Source organism: Haplochromis burtoni, unplaced genomic scaffold, assembly GCF_018398535.1.
Source record: "Haplochromis burtoni strain Fernald_Lab_line unplaced genomic scaffold, NCSU_Asbu1 Contig_439, whole genome shotgun sequence".
Taxonomy (NCBI): Eukaryota; Metazoa; Chordata; class Actinopteri; order Cichliformes; family Cichlidae; genus Haplochromis; species Haplochromis burtoni.
Window position 1 is genome coordinate 242,886 of NW_024582800.1, and position 18,202 is coordinate 261,087.

Sequence of the window (18,202 nt, forward strand, 5' to 3'; positions counted from 1 at the left end):
TGTGTGTGTGTGTGTGTGTGTGTGTGTGTGTGTGTGTGTGTGTGTGTGTGTGTGTGTGTGTGTGTGTGGGGTTGAGGGGACTATATGCAGGTCTTTGATTCATTCACTAACTGAAACCACTTACCTTCCCTTTAAACCGACCTTCTTGATTAGCTATGTCTTAGAAACACAAGACGAACATTATGTGGGTGTGCCTCTACACTCATGAGAAAATATCTGATAAGCAGGGTGTAGAGCAGTCTGATGCCTGAACCTGTGGTTAACAGGGATTATTTGCACATCAGCTGACCTCACTACTTGAAACTTTGGTCAGATTAGCATGGGAAAAAAAACATGGCAAAGGAAAATAGTTCCTGTTTATCCCAGCACACAGGTCTTATTTTGAGGGCATGTGGAGTCTATGCTTTTCTGGTTGGCAGCTACTTTGACTGCACAGAAAGATGGGTGGTCTTAACAGTTTGGCTCATTGGTGTGTAGCTCTTCAAAGGGAAAAGCAGTGAATTTGTCTGTTATCTAAATCAACTCAAGCTAACATTTTTGAAATGGAATTCCTGTAAAGTCAAAGTCATAGATTTAAAACTGTGAGATGGCACTCATCCGTAGTCAAGTGCCAAACGAATGAAAACTCCAGTGCTGTTATCCCTCTTAAAGTACTGATAAATGCATGACCGCTCTTCATGAAAAAGGCTACATACACCAAATCAACATATCGGTACCTCTGCACTCTTTATTCAATCATCTCAACTGCCAAAGTCACTGAGTAACATGCAAATATCATCAAAAGCAAAAGCTCTTTCATGTTTCCACCGCGCTAAATATAACCCACCATGAAGTGATGCAGGTTTTATAAGAAGCATGGAGGAGACATATGGAAGTGTGTGAGGCAGTGTCATCTGGCTTTGTTACTATGGGGTTACCAACTACTGACAGTGACTGAGAAAGAAGCTTTTAACCAGCAGGCAAAAAACAATAACAAATAAAAGCTTGGTGTTCAGCATCTGCCATCAGTATCTACTGTATGTCTATATTAGTATGTTCCAAGCTAAATTTAATCGTTTTTGCAACATAAATACTTGCATCAGCTGGCCTATGTATTATAATCATTAATGTTATTGCACAGTATCGATGCACATTAAAGATAGAGATAATTAGTAGTTAGCAAAATCAATGCATGCAGGGATCTCCAGCTTGTTAAGAATGTTAAGAGAGACAAGATAAGTATCACGGCATGTGGCACCTGACTTCCTACAAAATAATGGCACATTTTAGAAGAAGCAAAATGCTAAATAGAAAAACAAGAGCCGCTGTACGTAGTTTTGTTATCATGTCAGAAGACAAGTTACTGTTTTAGAGCTGTTGGCTTAGTTTCTTGGCTGATTTGAATAATAATAATATTTTCTGTGGTGCTTTCCTGACAACAGATCTTTTTAGCACACATATTTTGACTAGTCATTGTAAATGAAGTGCAAATGTATAAATGTGTTTACATTCCATTTACGAAGGGTCCTACTGTACTGCATGCCGCTAAGTGACTTACAGGGCTTACTGGTATATTTAATGTAACTGAGTCATCTTTAATTCATTTTGTGCTTTATTTACTGATACAAGTCAAAACATCCCCCCTTAAAATGTCTATTGGCCATTGCCAGCTTTGAAATGTTATAGGATTTGCACAGAAACCCCAGAGGCTTATTTTGGTGTGAGATTTGAATTTTCAGATAGAAGCTACACGAGCCTAAGCCAAAAGAGTGATGGCGCTCTTAAGCTGAGCAAATTCTTCTGAAAAAAGAACTGTATGTTTAAGAACTGCCACAGTCTAGAAAAATCAATAACAGACCTGTAGTAGTATCTGCAATGTACTGACATATGCACCATTACCAAGTGCATACATCACGCTGGGCAGAAAAAGAAGACAGGTCAGTAATCAAACCATTATGTGGTCGACACTTTTATGACTCTAAGTGTTAACTACAAACACCTGTTACTAATGTGTAATGATCAGGCGCAACCTACTTAGGTGTTCGCCAGCATACTGTGCTTTTAATCATTCCTGACGGTTGCACAGGGAACACTGAACCATCTGGCTTGCTCCAGTGTGTTAAATAACATGCAGATCTCTGGGTCACCAGAAACGTTAAAATGATTTAAATATACATACTGACTTTATTAAAAGATGTCATATGACACTGTATAATTAATTACACAACATAATTATATCTAATTATGATTTATATTTCTGCAATAAATAAAGTAATTTCTTGAAACAATAAGTACTCTCTATTAGCAGAAATAAGTGTCATTACAAATCACAGGCACTTGCTGAAAGGGCACTGATTAAATTAATATTATGCATAATATATGTTTTACAAATATAGCTATACTGTACTATACTGTATAGGGCAAACATCACGGCATCAATAACACTGACAGTTCATGATATTAAAAATTCCACATTAACAAAATTAAACTTCCAATGGCATGCTGAAATCTGGGAGTGGCTCCACTATTACATTCAAGAACAGTAACGACAGGGAGAAAACAAAAAACAAACAAACCTTTGTTATCCAAAAATAATTTGTGACCAAGAGAGGAAGTCTGTGCCTTTGAGAAAAATTAACATTTTAGGATTAACATGTCTTTTTCTTCCTAATTTGTACCAGTAAGTTTAATAATGAGTCCAAATGTGGTTTCAAAGCACTTCAGAGAACACGGCAACAACCTGAACAAGCCAGAAGCCGGTTTTGTTTAGAAACAGTGGCACCAATTATGACATGTGGGTGTGAGTGTAAAGGGCAGCTGCAAGTAAACCTGGACCAATACAATTATTTGGCTACATTTGTTAGCTTTAAGTGAATTAATTTTCGCTAAAACAAATGGGAATCACCAACTCTTACTATGTACCTCTAATCTGTTTAAATAACCCAATCATCTGACAAGGAAAAACCCATCATTGGCTAAACCACTCAGTGCACAAAAAGACAAATGCATTTTGTTCAAGTTTACAGTCCAACCAATCAGCTTTTACCTCAGGTGATGCAAAGCCTAAATACTCCCAGTCCCACGTTCCACCAGCAAAACTGCCAAAGACAGAAATTAATGGCAAACTTGTGATAGCTGAAATCACACAGGAATTGGCTCTCAAAATAAAATAAAAAAAAAGAAGTAAAATGTGTTATTTTAACAAAGTTAGGTACTGGTCTGTATGCTACCTTCGCCTTGGGGCTTCAGGTGAGTCATTAGGGGCCACTCCCCTGGCTACTGAGGCCAAAAACTCTTGCCTCTTCTGTTGTACCAGACAAGCCGCACGGATGATCTTGTGGCGTGGTGTTCGCAGGTAAGGCCTGTTAACCTTTTGTGCCAAGTCTTCAGTCACCATCTCCAAGTCCGTCTGGGGGCAGAAAGACAGGTGACTTAGCAATCACAGTGTACAAATGCAGGATTTGAAGTTTCAATTTAACAAATGTACTTGTGGGGCAGCTGTTTATGTATCTACTTTTTAAAAAAAAACTATTACTTTTACAGGTGTTTAAGGAATTGTAAGACCTATGGGAGCCGTGCCGATTCATTCTCCAGCATCTGAAAGGCCACATTATAAAAACTAGCAGGAAAGTACATCCTGTATCTATATGGGTGATCATAAATTATACAGCACTAGATGTTTAACTAAAAGCTGAGATGTGCAGATATAACTGGGGAAGATTGTGAGAATCATGCAGTAGAAAGCTTTAGTCTCACATATCTAATGGCCTAGACCACTGTGAACATTTGTCTTTCCTCTCACTAAGTAAGCCTGAAACCTGCATAAGCTCGTAGATCTCTTTCTTTGTGCTTTTGGGCTCCAGAAAGAACCCATAAGGATAAGAGCACTTGAGGATGCGGCGAGTCTTTAGTAGTTCTAGGACTGCATCTTCAATGAATGTAGTGTCAGGTGGGCCTCCTTCCCCTGGGAAAGAGAAGGCGGGAGAGTCAGATAACAAACATGAATATGGGATATGCTTTTGTACAGGACATTCATTACTCTGCCTCAATTACTTCACTTTGCTTTTGAGCCGATTAGTATTACATGACAAGAAATCCTGAAACAAAGCATATGAAAGAACTCCTTGACTGTACTAAAGCACATGAAGAGACTGCACTTTTAAGTTATAACTGAGGTGTCTAGTATGATGGGAAGTCTGGGCCAAGAACACTGCTGGCCTTTGATGAATAGTGACTTATAATTCACTTTTTAACAGCTACTGAGATTTAAAAAAAAAAAAAAAAAATTGGAACCTAAGGGAAAATCATTTTCTTCTCATTTGAATAAATCTTTTCACTAAATGTGTAAATTAGCAATCCAGACATGCTGAATAGAAGACAAATTTATATCTGAAATAGAATTTTTATCTGCATCTCAGATTCTGAACTGCGTCAGAAAACACAATAGTGATGGCCAAAACTGATTATTGGAGACTCAAAGCTGTCGGCAGTCATATTATGTAGGATAAACTGTGCAAACTTTCAGTTAAGCCAAACTCATGAAGACCGACTTGGAACCTTTTTCATTTCTGCCAGCTGACAGCCACCGCCACTATGTGAGCTAACTCCACTGCAATCAGAATCTACTGCTTTACCTGATGTACATCAGCATCACTCAGCTAACTAGTCAGGCAGAAACTCCCTTTACTGACATGGTTTTGAAAAAGTCAAGTTAAAATGTTATCTTTCTTGTAACCTCACACTACTGAATGCTTAAACCAATACCCACTGTTGTTAAAATAATATTAAAACACCTCAGTTTTCTATCCCTTCTCCAATACTTCCAAAAAGCTCAATATTAAAGAACTGAATTAGGATTGGTATAATAAAGGTTGACGCCGATACGGCAGACTGCATACTCACTTCCACTTAGTGCTCGACTAAGCTGCTCCATCTTCTCTTTGGCTGTTTTTAACAAACGCTGCTCTAGCTAATGGGAGAAAAACAGAAATTTTACTCAATAACAAAAATGATCTTGAGGTTCCTGCTAAACCAAGCAATAGAGAGAATGCCATATGAGACCAAATAAATTAACAACAGATTTATTTGTGATGAACAGAATGCAAATATACCGTATGTTAGTTATGTTAAAGTTAGAGCACTGGAGAGTATCCAAACTATGGGTCATGCACCAGTTTTACACAAATTCTCACTGTCTGCATTCATTGCATAACAGCTGCAAATGCAACATCACTGGAAGACAAAGTCTGGTCTGTTTACCTGATAGCTGTGCTCGTGGTTCTTGAAGCGTGTGTAGTAGTGCATAAAGCGGTCGAGTTCCTGAAAGCTCTTGTGTTTTTTCTCAGCCTGCAAAACAGTGATGAGACACCAGCCACAGTCAAACTCCTGAGCATGGTGTTTCTTCTCACAGAGAAAGCCGAAATACTTTAACTGTAAGGAGCAAAAGTAAGTCCACCAAATGATACTATTTATGTGTGACTAGAGAGTACACGAGAGACTGGTCAGTAACCCTCTGGCAACCAAATGCAAACAAGTGCAACACTGTTTACCTCTTTGCAAGCAGTTTCACTTAGTACCAGCAAGCAAACCCTTCCAACGAGTTGCCAGCCAGTCAGAGAATATACATCTTTCAATAGTAACGACTGGTTACCAGGAGGTCAGTGACTCTTGACGTACATGACTGTGGTTTTAGCAAATGATTTCACAGTAACTGCTATTAACCTCGAGCAACCATTGGCAACAAGCAGGAAATATTTTTCCCTAGCAACCAGCAGTTGCCAGGTAGTTGCCAACTGGTGTCAAGGCCTACATTACTATATACCTGTGTGTTATATACTTCAGCTGCTCAACTCCTGATCGTGTAGGAGTTTGCAGACAGACAGAGACTTGGTGTATTACAGTAAGACTGGGTTGTGCAGCAAAATATATTTATCAACTCTGCACAGAAAATCTGTAAATAATTAACTATTCCATCATGCGATTCAAGGAAAATTCCACCAATTTTATGTATTGCCATTCTCCAGGCCTTGGAGAGTACTACTGCAGATGAGTAAACAGTTATATCATTTCTTCTCTGGTTCCACAGGGACTTGCACAAAATCTGATAAATTGCTATAAGTAATGTCACTTAGGTCAATGTCTGAGTTTGAGAAAACAGAACCAGAAAGCAAGCTTACTACAGCTCTGTAGACGGTTGCTCGTTTTAAATTTAGCTGAGGAGCTCGAAGGCTATATTACTGGCTACTAGGACAAGTGGAAGCACATTCTGGTTAATGTATGCATGGCTTGAATCAGAGGAAGAATTAGTGAACTTAAAACAGACACGAGTTTATAATGCACCAAGCTTTCTGCTTTTTTGTTGTGAGTCTGATAATGGTGTAGGAGTACGATGACAAGTTGCTGAAAGAGTCATGACGTTTAGGAATAAAATACAATATGAAACAACCCCAGCCCCGCTCCTTTAGGACATTCACTCTACATCATCATAACAGAGGGCTCCCCCAGTAACAACTGCCATCACTCAGCTCTGGTCCCCTGTTGTTACATTATACCACTGTTGAGTCATATTTTACAAAGTGTTCGGTTAACTGGGCCGAAAGCGTTTAAAATATGAAAACACAGAGAATGTAATAATATCGTGTTAACATCTAGAGTGTATGCATGTACCTCTTCAGTCATCTCCTTTGACTGCTCCTCCACCTGCTGGATGACCTCATAGCGAGTGCAGCGATAGTAGCCCCCTGTAGATGAGCTATGCTTTTTCCATTCCTCCAGACAGATCCAGCAGAAATCGTACTTACACTACAGGGAGAGAGAACAGCTCTGGTCAGCTGTCATATCAAAAAATGGAAAGCCAATTACTAATGCTACTCCTGCTTTACTGGGGTAATTTACATTTAATGACAAAATGAAAAAGACACTTTTTTTTATAATTGCTGTCAGAGAAAAACAATTATCCTGGTATATGAAATGACAGCCAAAGCGATACCTTTCCCCATCTACAGACATGTTTTCATTAATATACCCATCCAAAGGTGAGAATATCAGACTGACCCAACATCAGAGCTCAGTTGATGTGCGGTAACCTCTTTGAGTTATCAAGCACAGATCTGCCAGGACAGAAAGGCACTTTTTTTTTTCAAAAACACATCTTTGTAAAAATCATAACTGAATTCTAATTAAGGGTCAAGGACTTCTAAGGCTCATTAAACTAATGTAATCACCTGTATCCATTTTATCTCTTTTGTCTTCTCATCCATTTCTTTTTCTACAGTGTACAAGTAGCAGATGTTTGAACAGAGTCGTGAATCCTTGTAGCCTGCTGCCACTAGAAGGCACTCAGACTGCATTTGAGAGCAGCAAGTCCCGATGGAGAAAGAACAACAAAACACAGCAAAACACTACAGCCTCTCCAATCTGGAGCCTATTTGGGTATAAGTGATTTCTCCATGCTACAAGCACTTCTGTGGGTGACAGGTTAGCTGGAGTATCACAAAACCTTAAGGCTGAGGCATCAGTTGTCCTGGAAACTCTCTGCTTATATGACATATCAGAAAAATCAATACAAAATCAAGGAGAGTGGGGGGACATGAATGGGTGGATGGAGAGACACAAAAAGACATGTGAAAGAGAATCCTGAGACAAGAAAAAAGTGTGAAGCCACACCAGAGAGAAGGAAATGGCAGCAAAAAGACAATAGGTTCCTTAGCAACACTGAGTCCCGTGTTTCCAGGCAACAGGGGTAAAGACGTTTCTTACCAGGTAATAACAGGTCAAGAGGCTGAGCCCTCTGTGGCCTCTCAGCTTGTGAAAGCCACTCCATTCACCCAAAACTAATGTCCATCTCTAGTCAGCCTATTTAACCAGTGCAAACAGTGACAGGGGTGTCAGAGAGACAAAAAGATCTTTGCTGTATGACTGCACTGCCTCCCCTACAGCAACAGTGGTAGTAACAGAGACAAAGTCAAGCAACATGACTATGTCTGATTGCTGGTCTCACTCTCTCCCTTGACCATCCATCCATCCTCTTCCACTTATCCAGGTCCAGGTCACAGGGACAGCAGTCTAAGCAGAGATGCCCAGACCTCCATCTCCCCAGATACCTCCAGCTCATCTGGTAGGATACCAAGACATTCCCAAGCCAGCTGAGCCAAGAGACATAATCTCTCTTTCAGACCCTGGTTTTACCCTGGGGCTTCCTCCCAGTTGCACATGCCTGAAACACCTCAGGAGATGTCCGGGAGGCATTCTAGTTAGATGCCCACCTCAAATGGCTTCCTTTTAATGTGGAGAAGTAGCAGCTCTACTTTGATCTTTTCCCGATTGACCAAGCTCTTCAAATTATCTTTAAAAGAAAGCCCAGATGACCCTTGGAGGAAGCTGATTTTCATCACTTAGATCCATAATATAATTCTCTTTTACTTCCTACAGCTATGCAAACCTTTTTTTGTAATTTCACCCAATTTAACCCTGTATTATTTACACTGGTGGACCAATACAGAAGCTATCTGCTAACATGTAAACATGACAGCATGCATTCATACTGTAATTACACATACATTTCACAACATCAACAGGTACCTTAGTTGCCCCTTTGCTATGCACACTGCATTTCCTTTAAAAAGGTGTTAAGTGAGAAAAGAACAGTATAAAACAGAGCTATTCTAATAGTCTGATCTGACAGAACTGAGAAAGTTGTAGTCATCTGCTAGACAGATCATGTAATACCATTGTGTATAAATACTACAGCTTGTCTTGAGCGTGGTGTAAGAAAGAGAAAGGCTTGTGGAGAATCAGGAGTAAAAATGGCTCATTCTAGTGTTTAAAGAGCCATCTGTACAACTAAAAATGAGATTTTGACATTTATACACATACTGTGTGCAAATAAACTTTATCTCCCACCTGACAGTTTGTTTGCACTGAGAACAGTACTTTGCATAAAAGCCCTGAGTTATTATATCATTGCACTGTATGATAAAATACTGTGTCAATTTGTAAATGCTTCTTGGTAAAAAAAAAAAAATATGAAAGAATATGCCAATGAATAACTGTTGGCTACATAAAATATAATTAACTGATTAAAAAGAAAAAATGCTAAATGGAGCTTTGCTGTACCACTTTATGGACCTCCAAAACCCACACTTGCTCTAGATAACTTTACTGAAATTTGATAAATAAGGTAGTTACACATAATTAATTCTAATTATTTCTATGAGTTGCCAAAATCTGCATTTTGCACTATTTTTTTTTCTATTTTTATGTGCAGTATGTCAAAGAAGATGATTCTGAAGTCCATTTAAAACAAACAGAAGTATACTGTGTTCATTGCATACATGTTGCTCATTTAAACTTCTTAGGTTTGTTTTCTACAAAAGAAAACGACTGATTCATATATCTTTCTATATGAACAACCAGATAAACTGATCACCTGATTACTGTCTAGGTAAGAAAAATATGAGAGGCCTGACTGCCTACCTTGGCGCACTGCATGTGATTGCAGCCCTCGTTTTTCTGTATAGGAGACTTACAGTTGGCGCAGGGTTTGGAGTTACTGAGCAACCATAAGCAGTTGGCTGCATCCTCATAAGCTTCGCTCACACCAGCCACTTCAACATGGAGGAGGGGGAGGTAAACAGAACAAATAAAGGCATAATGAGACAGAATGAGAATGGCTATTACCAGAGCATCAAAACAGACCAATGCACTGAGTGGGAAATCGTCCTGCCTGATTAATGTATATTGCTAATATATTTTGCTAACATCTCCCAAGATGCTCATGCACCCACCTACACACACACACAAAGAGAATAATTGGCTATTATCAAAGCACCTTTGATGTGCTGCTGAAATGCCAAGATAAAACAGAATCTGGGGGAAATCGAAGTGGAAGATAGTTCCGAAACCAAATAATTGCTTTATCTTCCGACTGTCACATCAACCAAGTGGCACTCAAGAGCAGCTGGGGTATCGTAAATCATCTATTAGATTGCCCAGAGTCCAATTAATGTTTCTAAACACCACAAACTTTTAGTGAGCGGGTTGCTCGTCTTAATTAATAATTTATCATCGACGTGGTGGAGTTTAATTGGCCTAATGCTAAATAGTTTGTAATTACTGTGGTTGAGTTCCAGGCAATTTAACTCCAAATCAGTCACTTTTGTGCACCCTGAAAAATCTGGGCAAATAAAGACACTGGATAATAAACTTCTTTATGATCCGTAACCTCCAGGTAACAACACAATTCTACTCTGTGGTTTAGAGCTGGGCGATATAAGATTTTTTCATATCACGATATGTTTTTTTCATTTCAGGCGATAACGATATATATCACGATATAAGCCAAATAACTATATTTGTAAGATTTAAATGTGCCGTTGCTCACAAGTAAAATGGGAAATAATCAGCAGCTTGTTTTGATTTAAATATTTATTTCCCATAAAAAGTTCAACAGGGTAGATGTACTTAAAATGAGGCTTCAGTTTAGGCAAAATAAAGGCAAATATTACAAACTTACACAAAAGGTAGCTGCTAAAGCATTTAAGTTTCAAAATAAAACAAACAAAACAGACTACTAAATTGTCAGTTCCACTTAGAAACAAAATATTAATTCTTTAATTCTTTATTGGTAGCATGTCTTTAGCAAGACAGTAAGCTAAGGCATTCGTTATGTTGATATGTCTCTTAGCTTTTGGTAAGACGCTGGAGAAAGCCGACTCAATTGACTGTTGCTGCTTCACAGGGATTCCCCTTGTTGTTTTCGATGACGAATTAGCGCTTTTAGAGATTGAGCGTGCTCTAGTGGGTGGCACTGCTTCAAGTGATAAAAAAGGTTTGTTGTATTTCCAGACTTTGTGGGAACATGCTTTTGGCACAATTTCAGTGCGCGTTACTCTGTTTTTTTGTCAGACTTCAAATAGCCGAAATACCTTCACACTACGGAACTTCTCTGGCCTTTCCTTTTGACAATCTCTCCAGCATTGGAACCGTCATCTGTGTTCTCTTCGGTAACCTGGTCACCCAAGCTCTCGGTTGATTTTTCTCTAGTTGGCACACTCATTTCCTCCATTACCCGGCCGGCACGGCGGCTGGCTGCTTCCCAAACAAATACACATGTGCGGCTTGGCACTTGAGCTGTACGTAGCAAGTTACGTGACGTGACGCTGCGGCTGTGATTGGTTCGGCTCTGCGCTATTTAATTTGTATTGGCTATTCATTTTTTTTATAAGAAAGGAAGAGAGAGAGAGAGAGATGAGGTCTATCACAATAGCTTCATTTTTCTGTCGAGAAAAAGTTATTTCGCAATACATATTGTTATCGTTCTATCGCCCAGCTCTACTGTGGTTCAACAGATAAAAATGCCATTTCACATTAGGTCTCAATACAAAACCACATACTGTAAGTTTGTTACCGATTCCTGTATAGTTTTAGATAACAAATCCACAATTTAAAAAACAACAACAAACACTCACATTCCTCAGGCTTCATCTCACTGACTTTCTGTAGCCACATCTTCCACGTTTCACAGTCACAGGGCTCATGGGCTTCACCTTGACACTCCCTGCAACACATACAGACCAAGGTTGTTACTAATACTAAACTAAAAATTAGAACCTAGTGAAAAACATTTTAGTGAAATAAATTAACTGTTAACTGTTAGTTCTATTTCACCGCTTTTAGGATAGCACCTTATATCTTTGTGGTTTGGAAAGTAGCAGCAGTCCTAAATTTTCTCTGTTTGTTAGTTTCCTTTGTATGAGGGACCTTTCAGAAATAAAAGATTTCTTAAGCAGACACTGTCAGTAATCACATTTTGTACACTTTTATCTATACAAAGCACCTCTAAAACTTATAGTTGCCATTTCATCTCTTTACTTCAACTAGCTTACCCTGCCCTGATTAAGGACATGATGAGGTCAGGCATGGTGAACAAACAAAAAAACAATTGGTGAACAAAAATAAACAGAAAAACCACCCCAAATATTTGCCTAACAATATTTCTTCGCATTAACTCCATCATTACTGTTTCTGTTGGACAACTGGAGTTTTGAAAAGCAAAAACAATACTGACCAGCAGAAGAGGTGGCCTTTGCCACAATCTACAGCAGGGGCCCGAAGGAGGGGAAAGCTTAGGTGATCTGAGGTGGAGGCTCCAGGGCCCTGGGTGTTCAGGCGTACCGCTCTTTCGCACCCCGCCTCTGGACACCATCGGATTGCCGGATTGTTTTCTACAAATGCCTTCAATAAAAGCAAAAGTCAGTCAGAAGTTTAACAATCTTTTATTAAGCTGTATACCTTTTAGTGTAGATGACTCTAATAAAGCTTGAAATAATTTAATTTAAAAGTCATTTTCAAATCTGTTAAAGATGTTTAAGTATAAAATTGTTCCCTCTGTATGCGTTCTGAGACCATCTACAACAGCTCGATATTTAAGGAATAGATTCTTGAACACAAAATAAATATAAAAGCCTGAACATAATTCAACTAAAAAGGCTCTTAAAAAAATTAAATTAAATTAAAAAAATGAATAAATAATAATAATAAATAATACACACATGAAATACACACAATATATATGTGTGTGTGTGTGTGTATATATATGTGTGTGTATATATGTGTGTGTGTATATATATATATGTGTATATATATTTATATGTATATATATATATATATATATATTTATTTATATTTATATATATATATGTGTATAATATTATTATATAGTTAATATATATAGTAATATATATATATATATATATATATGAAATAGTATATATATAGTATGTATATATATTATGTATATATATAGTATTAACAACATATAAATATGTAGTATTATGAATATGAATTGTATATATATATATATATATATATATTTATATTTATATATTATAGTTTTATATATATATATATATATATATATATATATATATAGTGGGTTATGTATCATGTATGTGTATGTATGTATATGTAGTATATATAATATATATATATCATATATATATATATAAAATATATAGTATATAATATACTAATATACATATATATATATACTTATAGTATATACACATATATACATATATACATATATACACATATATACATATATACTATATACATATATATACACATATATACATACACATATATACATACATATACATATATATATATACACAATATATATATACATACTATATCATATACTATATATATATACACATATATAATATACACATATATATATACACATATATATATACACATATATACTATAATAATATATATCACAATATTATATATAACATATATATATACATATATATATACACATAATACATATATATATATATACACATATATATATACACATATACAATATATAATACATATATATATATATATATACACTATATATATACATATACATATATACTATATCACATATATATATATATATATAAACACTATATATATATACACATATATATATATATACATATATATATATATATACACACACATATATATAATATATATATATATATATATATAATCATCATATATATATATATATATAACACACACATATACAATATATATACATATATATATACACACTAAATATAATACATATATATATATATCCATACAAACACATATATATATATACACATATATATATATATACACATACATATATATATCACTATAATAATCATATATATACTATATATACAATATACACTAAATATACACATATCATATATACACTTATATATATATACACACATATACATATATATACACATAATATATATATACATATCCATATATATATACACACATATATACATATATATCACATATACACACTATATACACATATACATATACATACAATACATATACATATAATACACATATACATACACATATAACATATATACACATATACAATACACATACATATCACATATACATATCACATATACAATATATATATATACATATTATATACAATATACATATATAATCACATATACATATTATAGTTACATACACATATTATATATACTTTATTATATATAACATATATTAGGGTGCAACGGAATATATGTGACTAATATATTAGTATATATATATATATGTTATATATAGTGTTATAGGTATGTATATGTATATATATATAGGTTGTAATATATATATATATACTATATATTATATATATATATATATGTATATATGTTATATATATATATATCTATCTAATCATATATATATATATACTATATATATATATATATATTAGGGGTGCAACGATATTCGTATCGATATTGAACCGTTCGATACAGTGCTTTCGGTTCGGTACGCATATGTATCGAACAATACAACATTTGTAATTTATTTTATCAACTTTCCTTCTGACGATGCTGTCTGTGTGGAGCGCTCAGTGAATCTGCGTTCGACTACTCCGCCTAGGCTGCACTGTCGAGCGCAGATCCACTGAGCGCTCCACACAGACAGCATAGTCAGAAGGAAGAGCGCAGGGCAAGCTAGCGAGACAGAAGTTAAGCTCTCCTTGCAACATGGCAAATTGAACCTCTCCCACCCTCATTCAGATCTGGCGTTTGGAATTATTTTGGTTTTCATGTGACGTATGACCCTGAAGGTAAGCGCGTCATGGACTAAAGTAAAACAGTATGTTGGATGTGCCACGCAATGCTCAATTACATGGGTGGGAGCTAGTGTGTTAGCGCAGTTAGCTCGTTAACGTGTTGGCCGTCTAGCCCCATGCAGGTAGCTCGTTAACGGAGATTTGCCGTGTTGTGGCGTTAACGTCATTTCAACGAGATTAACGCTGACAGCACTAGTGGGAACACAACGAATATGACTGCACATTTACACCGACATCATCCTAGTGCAAAGACAAGTGGAAGCAGACAAAAACAACAAGCATGCATGCTACAAACTTTACCCGAGTCATTTAGACAGCCGTTAGCACATGATTCTCCTTATGGGGACCTGATATGTTTAATATTGTGGCGAGCTCAGACAACGAGGAGACGGAGGTATCGTTTGGTCTTGCTTCCCGTGAGCTAGCCAGAGCACAGCCGTTTATTGACATCTGCAGAAGAACACTGCGCTAGCTAACTGCTCACGCGCAACCGCACAGCAACAACAACACACAGGAGCGCCCTCTGACCCCGGAAGGACACACCGTCGCAGCGAGAAGGCGTCACCCGTCACTATGGCAACATAAACAAAACATAACTGTACAAACAGAACCCCGAACAGCCCTGACCCGCTACATAGCCCCCACCTAAGGGGTCAGTCGTCCCCGACTACCCCATTACCCCACACAAAGTCCTGCAAATGTCCAGGTGCCTTCTTTTGGCGCACCGGCCGGTCACGACCGGCGGGGGAAAAGTCACTCGGGTCAGAACATGGGGTGCCACCATCATCCCACTTCTGACACCAATGTGGCGAGCTCAGACAACGAGGAGACGGAGGTGTCGTTTGGTCTTGCTTCCCGTGAGCTAGCCAGGGAGCACAGCCGTTTATTGACATCTGCAGAAGAACACTGCCGCTAGCTAACTGCTCAGCGCGGCAACCGCACAGCAACAACAACAACACACAGGGCGCCCTCTGACCCCGGAAGGACACACCGTCGCAGCGAGAGGGCGTCACCCGTCACTATGGCAACATAAACAAAACATAACTGTACAAACAGAACCCCGAAACAGCCCTGACCCGCTACAATATCCTGCTGAGAATATAGCCCAGAAGAAGCGTATAGTATAGCTTTTATTTTGGAAAGAGCCATTTCTCTGTAATAAACTCTCTTTTCCAAAGATGAGTGATTCCTCAATCAGATACAGGTGTTACCGCGCCAGATCCGCGGCCCCGAACCGTAGTAAGGAAACCTCTGGCAGTTACTTGAAGGTTCCGTAACTGACTCGTAGCCGGCAACAGCTTACTATACAGGTCAACTCCGCTAGCAAAAAGATCGAAGGAGGCGTAGGAAACTGCTTCACCGAACTTTATTTCTTCTCTAAGGCACGAACACCGCGTACAGTGGGCTGAAACAGTTTACTCACAGCGAGCATCGCCGACACAACTCTGGCTGTCGAGGGAGTTATTATATTCCTTTTATTTATTTTCTTTTCGTCTCTTCTGTAGCTAACCGTTACTTTTTCCCCTTCTCCGCTCTCTCTCTTCACACACACACCAGGCAGTCCCGCTACACACATCCCGAATACATTTCCCATCAGGCTTCATCCTTAAAGGGCCATGCCTGTAACACAGGGCTTGCAAAATCGCTAGCCCGACGTCCCGGGGCTAGCGATTTTTCCAGTCGGGTTACCAAAATCTATCTCTGCCCTGCCCGTTGGGCTATTGTAGGAAGGAAAAATATATGTCAATGCTTTTGCATTCTTTCGGAAATGTAGCTGGGTAATTATGTCATTGGCATCGGTGAGCCACTGTCAATATGTGACATATTGAAATCGCGTTTGAATTTGCGCTTGTTTTTTGCTTTCACTTTGCAAATGTCCAGGTGCCTTCTTTTGGCGCACCGGCCGGTCACGACCGGCGGGGGAAAAGTCACTCGGGTCAGAACATGGGGTGCCACCATCATCCCACTTCTGACACCAATGTGGCGAGCTCAGACAACGAGGAGACGGAGGTGTCGTTTGGTCTTGCTTCCCGTGAGCTAGCCAGGGAGCACAGCCGTTTATTGACATCTGCAGAAGAACACTGCCGCTAGCTAACTGCTCAGCGCGGCAACCGCACAGAACAACAACAACAACACACAGGGCGCCCTCTGACCCCGGAAGGACACACCGTCGCAGCGAGAGGGCGTCACCCGTCACTATGGCAACATAAACAAAACATAACTGTACAAACAGAACCCCGAACAGCCCTGACCCGCTATCAATATGCTGCTGAGAATATAGCCCAGAAGAAGCGTATAGTATAGCTTTTATTTTGGAAAGAGCCATTTCTCTGTAATAAACTCTCTTTTCCAAAGATGAGTGATTCCTCAATCAGATTATTTATTTTTTTAAATTACTTTTGTTTCAGCAACATTAAATTTAAAAACTGTACTTTTGAGTTAAAATATATATTTATAATTTTAATAAATGACAAATTAAAAAGGCATGAACATTTTTTTGTATCGAAAAAATATCGAACCGTGACACCAAAGTCGAACCGAACCGTGAATTTTGTGTATGTTGCACCCCTAATATATATATATATATATATATATATATATCATAATAGTCATATATATATAGAGCTAGCTGATAATATCACATGGGACCTGAATCATATAGTATAGCTTTTATTTTGGAAAGAGCCATTTCTCTGTAATAAACTCTTTCTCTCTCTCTCTCATGGTTATGCCTTTTGTTAAACCTTGCCATACTTTGTGCCCTTTCTGTTTTCCTTGCTCTGCATTAACCATGTATCCCCGGCACTAAAGCATCATAACTTGGTTAGTGGCTGCTAGTCTCACTCTGTCCTCCACTTGTCACAGAGAAAAGTTGACATTTCTCACTAGAACATTGCAAAGTTGAACTCTTTCTGTTAAGTGCCCCTAAATTACTTATTTTACAAACTGCTAATGTGTAATTACAACTCTAAACTGAATGAAGGAGACATAAAAATATGTTGAAAGAAAAATGAATAATATTCATTGTTGCTTGTGGCACTTTGACAACAAAAAATGTCATTGTTTCAAGTAAAGATTATTTCACACATAACCGATTTAATTCCTCTACCTTTATTAGTTATACCCTTCCATTTAAGTGAGTAATGGTATTATCATAACACAATACGGCAAGCCAGAATCATCTTTTATTCCCGACAAAATTATTTGAATATTTTGTGTGGAGGCTCACAGCTCAGTTCATTTCAATTCCAGCCTTTTTTGTTTTCATCACTACCTTGATGTCAAACTGGAGGTAGCGCTTGTCCATCTCTCTGGAGACCACACCCTCTATGACTTCCACTGGTACTAGCTGGTAGCAATCAAAGGCTGGGCAGAAAATGTTGTGGGCTTCTCCTTCTTGGATTTTTAAATTCAGAAAACTTTGAAAGCATTCAAATAATAGTCAGAAATGAGATATGCAAAGAACAAAAACACTGAATAAGATCTGTGCACGCATAGTACAGACACCCCAAGCAATCTGCAGAATCCTCAGGCCATACCAAAATACGA

The 18,202-nt window shown here is 37.7% G+C and overlaps 1 protein-coding gene across 3 annotated transcripts in view; it reads right to left on the minus strand.

The window, feature by feature from the left end:
• Window positions 1–18,202, minus strand: part of LOC102308689 (ankyrin repeat and IBR domain-containing protein 1) — a 37,114-nt gene that overhangs the window by 6,283 nt on the left and 12,629 nt on the right. For all 3 annotated transcript variants that reach the window (XM_042213387.1, XM_042213388.1, XM_042213390.1), the window contains exons 8-17: window positions 17,928–18,072; window positions 12,047–12,213; window positions 11,448–11,536; window positions 9,454–9,584; window positions 6,646–6,780; window positions 5,239–5,325; window positions 4,882–4,948; window positions 3,798–3,943; window positions 3,210–3,388; window positions 3,026–3,077 (exon numbers count right to left, since the gene is read on the minus strand). In XM_042213387.1, the coding sequence (XP_042069321.1) occupies window positions 3,026–3,077; window positions 3,210–3,388; window positions 3,798–3,943; window positions 4,882–4,948; window positions 5,239–5,325; window positions 6,646–6,780; window positions 9,454–9,584; window positions 11,448–11,536; window positions 12,047–12,213; window positions 17,928–18,072 (1,198 nt within the window). The remainder of the gene's footprint in view (window positions 1–3,025; window positions 3,078–3,209; window positions 3,389–3,797; window positions 3,944–4,881; window positions 4,949–5,238; window positions 5,326–6,645; window positions 6,781–9,453; window positions 9,585–11,447; window positions 11,537–12,046; window positions 12,214–17,927; window positions 18,073–18,202) is intronic.